Source organism: Echiichthys vipera (genome assembly GCF_963691815.1).
Source record: "Echiichthys vipera genome assembly, chromosome: 19".
Lineage (NCBI taxonomy): Eukaryota > Metazoa > Chordata > Actinopteri > Perciformes > Trachinidae > Echiichthys > Echiichthys vipera.
The window spans coordinates 11,443,599-11,453,705 of NC_139844.1; the positions used below are offsets into that span (position 1 = coordinate 11,443,599).

Below are 10,107 nucleotides of genomic sequence, written 5' to 3' on the forward strand. Positions count from 1 at the left end.
CAAGTGAGGTTTCCTCTACTACATTGTCACTTAAAAACTACATGGTCCTGCATGTACAGTAATTGACACTTTAAATAGGAGGCCTAAATGAGCACACATTCAAATGGAAACATTCAGACAGTGAATCAAAATCTTTGTTTATGCAAAATCACGTGTTTAGTTGTTGTTCCATGAAGAGTTTCAGAGATACAAAAAAATAGCAGAAAATCTTTTTTATACATTTTAGATTAATGTTAGCAACAGAATAAATTAACAACAATGTAAATGTATCAAGTCATTGGTCCCAGGCCATGCTGGTAAAGTCATGATTCTTCACACACTACAGCCTGTGTAGAGTATAGGCTAGGCAATCTGTGATTGAGATAAGGCTTTACTTCAAATACAGCAGTAACAGACAGCTGCCGAGTTGACCTGTAAGGATTATATGGCTGGATTAGCAAGGCTGTCTTAGGCCTCTGATATGCAGCCTGACTCCAGTTTGATGCTGTTTGAATGCAAAGGTAGAGGACTGCCATGATGCAGCTTAACAGCAGAACACGCCTTTACTGATTTGTAGATGCTCAGCTCAGTTTCCCCTTCTTCGCCATTGTGAGTAGAGGTATTAGTCTCCATCTTCCTTATTAGGTCAATAACATTTCCCTTGTCCATGTCGGCTTCTGCAGTCATGACCTCGAGCTGCTCTGCCCCCTCGCTTATGTCAAATCTCTCAATCTCTGCATTGATTCGGTGTAGCTCCTCTGGCGAGTGTCTGTGGGAGGCCGTTGGGGAGTGAGGGCAGAAGCCTTGGAGGTGCACCTGGAGGCTGCAGTAGTGGAAATAGGCGCAGGGGCAGCAGGGACACCTGTGAGGTCGTTCACCAGTGTGGAGGCGTTTGTGGAGCTTGAGGTGGACGAATTGAGTGAAGCGGGCTGGGCAGAGCTTGCACTGGTAAGGCCTCTCACCTGAGTGTAGCCGTTGGTGGGTCTTCAGGTTACTTGTGCTACTGAATCGCTTATGGCACACCTGTGTCAAAACAGAGCCGTGGAGAACATGTTTTTTGAATATTTAGATTTATGGACAGTACTGCAAAAAGTATACACCCTTTGTTGTTGAAAATTTAAAAACATTAGTTGTAGTTATGTTGGACTGTTTCTTAGCCAGAAGACTCAAAGTCACTTCTAGGGGCCAAGTAAATTGACATTTTTACACTTCCATTTTTGTATGGATTGAACAAACAAGATTCTGTATAACATGTTAATTAGTGCGCTTTAGATAGGGATGCTGACTTTCAGGCTGGCTGCTTCTTTACCCTGAGCTAAGCTAAGCTAACTGACGGCTGGCTCCAACCATAGACATCAGAGTGATTGGGAAATCTTTCCCAAAATGTCAAACTGTTTCTTTAAGTTATAGTCATACCTTGCATTCATGAGGCTTCTCTCCAGTGTGAACCAGGTAGTGTTTCTGCAGGTGCGCCAGCTGAGTGAAAGTTTTACTGCAGGTCTGACACCTGAAAGGACGCTCTCCGCTGTGCACTCTCAGATGGACCTGAGGACAACATGTCGAGGATGAGTATTTACATTTATTTATTCTTTCACACTCAAGAAACCACGGTGGCTGGTTGTGAAAGATAGTTTAAAGTCACTGTATTTAGAATTTTTTTTTACCTCCCTTCATTACTAATATGATTAAGAGGAACTAACCTTGAGGTTGGACAGCTGCCCAAAGACCTTTCCACAGATGTTGCATTCATACCGAATCTTTCCATTCTGCCTGGTGAGGGGGTAAGACAGGGTCTTGTAACCAATGATCTGCCCACCTCGTTTGATCTTCCTAAGGTCCATTGCATCCTCAGTATTGCTCTGAGTGGCAGAGGTGGGTTTGGAAGGGAGGCAGTCTGAAAAGGCGGCCATGCCCACTGGTGGTGAGCATCCTCCAGGCGCAAGAGAGGGCGGTGCTCTGCGGAGAGAGGTGGCCAAGGTTGATCCACTGGATGTGGCAGGTATGGCCAGGTCTGCTTGGACATTGCTGGGAGGAGAGTGTTTGAGATCTCTGAGGCCATCTGAGGGGATTCTGAGGTAGTTTGTCCTATCAGATATGAGGTCCTTGTTGTCTCTGTGCTCACTGGTTGGGGAAAGAATGAGGTCTTGTTTGGTGTTTGATAGTGCAAGTGTTGAGTCTTTGTGTCCGTTAGCCATAGGATGGAGGAAGTGTGCATAGCTGTCAAAGGGCAGTATATGAGATGAGAGTGTTAAGTGAGGTTTCAGTCGATCTCTGTAGAAAGGGTATGAATGAGGTAGAATGCTGTTAAGGCCAAGTGAGTAGGGAGGCAGCAGATAGGGAGAATGTCTCAGAGCAGGATGAACTCGATCAGACACAGAGGGCTCTTGGTATGGTTTGGCTATAACAGGGCCTTGACTGTGCTGAAGGGTGAAGTGCAAACTGGACGGAACAAGACCACTTAGACCTGGTCTTTTGGCAGCTGGAGGGCTACATGATGGCAGAGGTGGATGAGTTGCATATCTATGTCCATGGATGGATTCAGAGTGGGGCTGGATTGGGTAGACAACACGGGGACACAGGGGAAAAACTGCTGAGTGGTTGGTCTGAGACAAGGGAATATCCAGACGTTTGGGGCAGGTAGTCGGGGATTTGGAAGGTTTGTCTTGGAGGATTTCAGACACGCTGTGTCCTCGTTTCCCTGTTGTTTTCTCCTGAGCTCGACTCTGTTCTGTGGGACAAATAAATACATGACATGACATCAGAAAAAGGTGGATCATTTTATTTTTAGTATCATCATTCAGTGAGTGACACATACTCCCATGATATTAATGTAGTCATGCACAAGTTCCTTCTTGAAATCACGGCTTATCTTCACTTAAAGTTACATGCTCTCGTAGTCCAAAGCTTTATGCTGTGTTTGTATAAGGTGTGTGTGCCTGTCTGTGCACCATCTCCCAGACTTTCATTTTTATGAAAGTGTATATCACATGTGAAACAATAGGCATTAGGAAACATACTTAGTGGGTACAGTCTGTTACTTTCATTAAACTGCTGGCCAGTATTTCCGCCAGAAGCAGGACAGGATACACAGGATAAGAAAAATACTTTTTATCTGAAAGTGACTGATAAACCACATACATAAATAATCCTGAAAGATGCTTGATGGAGTGGAAAATATACCCATCAACATCAACTGACTTATGAATAACGTTTATTTTCCCCTAAAGTCTACACACAGGTCAACTTTATGAATCTAAATATGTAATTCATCTGAGCAAATCTCCCCACTTTCTACCCAGGAAGTCATGAGGAGAGAATCTGCTTAACTGACTTGCTCCAGAATAGACAAAGGGTGCAAGCTGACACACAGAGGAAGACGAAATACAGAAGTATGCATGCACATTTCACCTACTCCTGGACATAATTTACATCAACCCACTCAAACACAGAGCAACCCTTATCTACTGTGTGCTCCTCCATGTTACCCTCCCCCCTCTCCTGAGAGGCCAGCTCTCAGCAAACAAACAGCCGACACTCAGTGAGATACCAATCTGTCAGCGGGTCGTCTTGTCAGGAAGTTCAAGTAGTCACTGGAGCGGTTCCTACCTCTCTTCCTCTTTAAGAGCCAAATAAAGAAGAGGAGTCGTGCCAGAATTCTGTCAGCACCTCAGGCAGCCTCTTGTGTGTGAGCGTGCGTGTAAATGAGTATTTTGGTGTGTGCAGGCGGTCTGTATACTAGCATGTGCACTCTTTGTGTTTGTGAATGAAAGCCAAATGCTTTGTGTGTCAAAGAGCTGCCAGCTGTGTTTCTATGCAGAGTTAAAAAAGGGAAACTGAAACATTGCCTTAAGTCCTGAAATTGGGCTCATCTTACACAGGTACTGTGGCTATACCTGGAGACAGACCCTCTCTACTTTCAGGACACTACCCTCCTCCTTTGTGTCCTGCTGTAACAAAAAGGCCGTGGGTGTGACTGAGTAACTTCTTAAACACGCACACAAAGGCTGTGTCAGTCAGCCGGCGCTTTGATTGGGAGTCTTACTAGTCTCTTTCCCACATTCACTGCAAACCTGAAATTATCTAGAGATTACCTGGAGGAGTTGTATGTGAGAACGCAAATGTCCAAATCAGCCTGACCTGACATCGACTTTACCCTGCTATCTCTCTAGTGCAAAGTCTGTGTAATGTCCGATTGAGCCCATGTGTGTATAGAGTGAGTGGTTGAGTTGATGATGTTCCTATCATGCGACTCACTCAAAACCAGAAGAAAACAAACATCCGAGGATGACGAAAAAGGGTGATTTACACAAAGACGCGACTCACTCAAAACCAGAAGAAAACAAACATCCGAGAATGACGAAAAAGGGTGGTTTACACAAAGATGCAACAAAAATGTCTAACTGGAGAGGCGACGAGACTCAGAAATGTCTGGAGATACTACTCACACACTTACCAATACTGTCAATAGCCAGTTGGCCCAGTGGAGGGTAGTTACAGCGCTGGGCGAATTCATGGCAGTACCACACCAGGAGTTCCTGGCCTGGCTGAAGTGGTTTGATGGTGTAGAAGTAGACGTCCAAACCGCTCTGGCAGGCAACCAAGTTCTGCTCCTCCATGGTACAGGCTGGGTTGACGTAACGCATCCAGTTGCTCCGTTCCTCATTCAAACCATCCAGGATGTGGTGTAAATGCCCCTCTGAGAAGACCTACAGGATGAGGTATAAGTTGACGACAACATGCTTTGAATCTGAAACCATGATGTCCTGGTACCTTTATGGTAAATACTAAATGTTCTTTCAGCTGAGAGATGCTGTCTGAGTTGTCTGAGTTTGCAGCACACAAGTCATCTCACAGAGGCAACGCTGAATAAGACTTTCACTGTATGACTGGATTTTATAATTTGGTATACCCTCTCGCCCACTCTGACTCTCACCTATTCTCTTTGTGGTGTATAAGTATTGCTGACCTTTTAAAAAACAATTGAAATTGATCTCATGTAAAGAGTTACCCCTTCCTCTCTTTAGGCCTATAAAACAGTTCTTTATGCCATCTGCTTTTTGAAGCTGTGTTGTCACTTGAGTCATGGCAGTAATGTTAACACTTTGTCTGTGTTATGGCTGTAGCAAGATTTGGTTGGGGTTGCATGATTTCAAGGTTGCTGACTCTAAGCTGTAGTATTACACAGGCGCTTGTGTGTAATGGAAGATGTCCCGATGCTGCTGATTTGTAACATAACAGTTCTCAGGCTCAAAGCCACTTCCTTGCTTAGTCAGTGTGAGAGTTTATGAGTCTGGAGAAGTGCGGACAAATGTATGGTGTATTTACTGGCAGCGATACCGCTGCCGAGAGAAGCGGAGAGAGAGGAGAACCGCTGCGTCACTGAAACCAAACAGCTGTGTGTGTGTGTGTGTGTGTGTGTGTGTGACCTCAGGCAGCCATGCAGAGAACTGGCAAACACACATATACAGTGCATGCACATTTGAACCCATATGATCTCTCAGCATTTAAAGGTACCTAGGCATTGGCAGACTGAGTCATACTTTCACAGGATGTCAGATGTTGACCACAACTGCTAACTCGTGCCATGCCACAGTCACAGCATCGTATCCAGGAAATACAGGATGTACACAGTTTTTAAACACACATCAAGACGAAATTCACGCGCAAGCAGTCAAATCCAGACATACAGCTCACTTACCCTCCAAAAGTACTTCCTGTCAGCATCTTCAAGCAACATTTCGTTGGTGTAGCTTTCCCCCACCAGAGGGCCAAAACGTGTTCCCTTAGGAATCAACTCCTTACTGGTCACCCCAAGCACCTGTTCAACAAGGAGGACATGAAATCATCAAACAACAGAGTGGCTCACAAATTGGAGGCCTGAGCACGCAGCCGGATGCACTCAGAGCTGAAAAACATAATTAGAGGGATGGGATTCTTGGGAATACAGTCCTTCTTATCTGACTCTCCACACTGTGCTGATTAACAAAAACGATTGAGTCAATTCACTGGACATTTATGTCTCCAGAAAAAGGAACCAAGCAATTAGTTATTGTTAATATATTGACAAATCTTCCCCAGAGAAAAGGAGAATTTTGCTCAGCTGTGACAGAATGTGTCCGTTCCTTCACATGCTGAATATTTCATAAGTCAATCGCCCACGTTATCTTTAGTTTCTCTACCATATTAAAATTTCACCACCACTCTTGTTCTGCTACCTCAAGGTGTGAAACTCACCCCTCTGTCTCAGGCCTCCAGGGTGGGGGAGAGAGGATAAGGTGTCATGGGCACACCCTGACCAGTCAACTGCACTCTGGGCTCTGTGTTATCCCCTGAAGCAATGGTAAAGTAGTCTCTCTTTCATCTTGGAGCAATACTGGCATGATGTATGTAGCTGGATCAACCACTACATGCTTAGCCATAGAGTTTATCTCCAGTCTATCAGCTAGTTTAAGCCTCGCTTTGTTGAAATGTTACATTTGAGGTGTCCTTGTGTCACAGATTGCTGTAACGTATCCTGCTCTTTGGTGTCAGCCAGACTCCAGACAGACCTTATTAGAAGGTCAAAGTGGTGGTACAGGTATTTTGCTGCAGACGCCTAGACTACTTCCTCTGATCTCGCCTGACAACCATCTTTCATCTGCTGAGGCTCAACCCTAATCTTGCTTAAGGAAACCTAATGTTTCCTTTTCATGGACAGCTATGGGCTAATCATGTATTTACCCCACTATCTGCAATCTCTTAGTCCATTAGGTTAAAGGTCCCAAATCAAGCGTATTTTCAGGTTGATACTTGTATTTTGGGTTTCTACTAGAACATGTTTACATGTTTACAAAACACACTCTTTTTCTCACACTGTCTGTCTAAATATATCTGTATTCACCATCTGTCTAAAAAGCTTTGTTTTAGTGCCTGTCTCTTTAAGCCCCTCTCTTCAAAAAGCTGATTGGTCAGTATTAATAGGTCTTCCACATCTGTGCCCTCTGCGTCCTTGTACTATCATTGCAGCTGGGAGATGACTGTAACAACTCTTTAGCAGCACTTTCTTCCTATATATAGTATAGTTGTGACATCACAACCATACAGAAGTCCTGATGGCTCGTTTAAAGGCACGTTTTCTGAATACGGGCTGTGCGCATTTCTCCGTACACTGACCATTTTGTTACTTTCACAGTATTTATATAGCACCTTGACTGGCTTTGTGATAAAAAAAAAAGACATGAAAATCTCTCTTTTTACAATATAGGACCTTTAAACATAAACTATGCTCCACTTTAAATCAGTGTATCCACAATGCGCTTACTCAGGAAGATTTATGGTGTAATCCATAAAGTGGGCCCTGGTGCTGGTGCTCTGCTTTATGGTGTAATTGTGTGCTCGGACAAAGGGTTGGGAATCTAAGGTAGCTACTAATCACAGATACCTCAGGCCGTGTGCTGAGGGGCTTGCCTTTCTCCGTCTTTGCCTCAACACATACATAGCAGAGGGGAAAGGCTGAAATTAGACAACAACATGTCAAGTACTTCCTGCCCGAGAATGGATGAGTGGATGGAAGGATGTCGGAGTGACGCAAGGAGTCGGCAGTTACACAAAACATAAACATCTGCAGTAAATGCTTTTATAACACACGATGTATTGAGATTATTTTTGTGCATCATTTTTCTGCATTGGTTTTTTGTAAGAACTTCTTAAAACTTTACTCCACAATTTAAATAACACCCAGACAAGGAAAATCTTCTTTGCTGCGTACCTCTGTGGAGTTGTGGCAGCGTTTTAGGGCCAGGTTTCTTGGTAAGGATCTCTCGGCTCGTGTCTTGCCGCTGTGTTCTGGCTCTTCCTCCAGAAGTTGGTCCTTCACGATGTAAGTGCACTTCTCCTCAAAGTTTTCCTCACTCCAAGATGTCATTTCTGCATCCTGTGTTTCTGGCATCGCTGCTGCGATGACCCCCGTGCTTTGCGGTGAGTTTTCTGAGGTTAACATGGCTGTGGTGCAGTGAGTGGAGGAGGCCTGCAGAAATGATAGAGACATAAAGTAGGGAAATACCTTGTCAAATTTGCATTAAAGAAACAACCAGATGATTTTTGGCAATGGGAGTGTCATCTTATTGTTGACCAAGGACACCTTTTTTTCTTTTAACCTTTTCTTTTTATGTCACAATATAAGGGAAAAAACAGACACCACAAACAACAGCTTAAGTACCAACGGAAGTCAAGTTTTGAATGGAGCTAATATTAGATTCCATAGTGCAAGATGTGACACAGAGGAGGCAGGAGCAAGTCGGGGATGTTAAGGAGGTGGAGAAGTGGCGGAGAATCTAACTTTCCCATCAACATCTATTACCGGACAAACAAACTTCAAAGTGGAACCTTCGTGCTTGCTGCCCCATTGCCCCCACTGTCCCATACATCCTGTGACTCTCCAAATCACAACCCCTGGGCTATAAGGGAGGTTCCTGTGCACGTCAGCCCCGGAGCAGGACCACTTTCACAAGGAAATCAGCACTCCCAGTGAATCGACCAGACTTCCTCTGAACTGGCTGGGACTTGGCTTTCAGCCAGGTCTAAAGTCTTTCTTTCTTTCTTTCTGTCTATCACCTTTCTCAGGAAGATTGTTATCAGGCATCTCAGCTCTGACAAAGGCAGAGTGCCCCGACTGATGGGATGAAATGGTGAAATAGTGAAAGAGAAGAAGATAGAAGACTTGTGATTAAAAGACAATGGTCAGAATCGCCCTCTCAGAACTTCCTTTTCCAGACTCATCAGTTTCCCTTTGAGATAACGATAGATAAATTCTGTGGTTAGTAATATTTGGTAAGCACTCATGTGACCTCCTGAAGACTCAACACTAGGCACTGGTAGGAATCTTTTATGTCATGCAATACCATTATCCTGCACATTTACATAGAAATAAATCTTTAGTTGGCCTGTCTAAATGAAAGCCTGTGATTACCCCTTTGGTGTTTTTAAAACAAAGTCACACAGTAATCTGACATATATATATTCATTAGTGGCATTTATGCTGCAATAGCAACATATCTCAAAGTATTCTCAGTGAGAGAAACAAAAGGAAAGCAGATAAAACTGCAGAGAGATGAGATATATACGGATGATGTTTCACCCTAATTTTCTCTGAAGAGTGGTCACCACAGCTGACTCAGAATGTCTGTCACAAGTGTGACAGCTCACTCAGAAACCATCGAACCCAGTGACACAGCAGAAAATATATTCTGAAAATCAAGACTTGACTCAGGCGCACTGCTGCGTGGCTTGCAGGACAACATGTTACAGGTAACCTAACAGTGACCTTATGTTCCGCAGCGGGACAGCGTCGCAATGCAAAAAATACAATAAAATGACAAACAACAAAAAAGTTAATCTGTAACAAACATTTACTCCAGTTCATTCTGGTAAATAATAACAATAAATTAACACAAGATCTATTTTACATCGGTATCAATAAGATGATTTGAGAAGGATGCCCACTTACTGTGAAGCCTTGAGAGGAGCCACACATAAGGCAGGCTGTCAGTGCCCTGCTTGAAAGCTTGACTGTCTTTGAGCAACCAGTGGCTATCCTCTGTCTCTTGTTCTCTATCTCTCTATCTCTCTCTCTCTCTCTCTCTCTCTGTCTCTCTCTGTCTGTCTCTCTCTCACTCAGTATCCTGCGTACCTGTGTGTGACTGATCGAGGAACTGAACTAGTGTGTGACTCTTCCTCTTGCTTCTTACATGAGGAGAGAGAGAGAGAAAGAGAGAGAGAGAGAGATACACTCCCTTTTCCTCTTGTGACTCCTCCTTGGAGAGTGTTTGTGTGTGTCACTCTCTTGCCCTGGGGCGTGAGGCTTTCTCTGGGGGTGGGGGGCTTACACTTGCTGTCACACAGCTATGTCCGGATCAGACAAATACATCTTCATTTTCTGACAGTCATCCACTCCATCTTTGGGTGAGAAGGAAGCATACCTGTGTTGTGTTTGGAAGTCAAGGGCACAACACAGAAGAGATGAGGTCATTTTGATGCTTGAGCAGTGTGAAGCAAGGTTTGGAAAGTTTTTTTTATAAAGACATCCATTCGGTTAAAGCTTTCAGAGATCTTGTTTGCAAGGAAGATTAAACCATAAATTAAATATACATG

The 10,107-nt window shown here is 44.0% G+C and overlaps 1 protein-coding gene across 1 annotated transcript; it reads right to left on the reverse strand.

Annotated features, from left to right (window-relative positions):
* Nucleotides 1–447: 447 nt before the first annotated feature.
* prdm1c (PR domain containing 1c, with ZNF domain) lies at nt 448–9,490 on the reverse strand (the record flags this gene model as incomplete). The annotated part of the gene is made up of 7 exons (XM_083934402.1): nt 448–1,002; nt 1,396–1,524; nt 1,680–2,707; nt 4,433–4,685; nt 5,678–5,797; nt 7,727–7,984; nt 9,464–9,490. The coding sequence occupies 7 exons, from the start codon at nt 9,488–9,490 to the stop codon at nt 448–450; spliced, it is 2,370 nt and encodes a 789-aa protein (XP_083790528.1).
* Nucleotides 9,491–10,107: the final 617 nt, after the last annotated feature.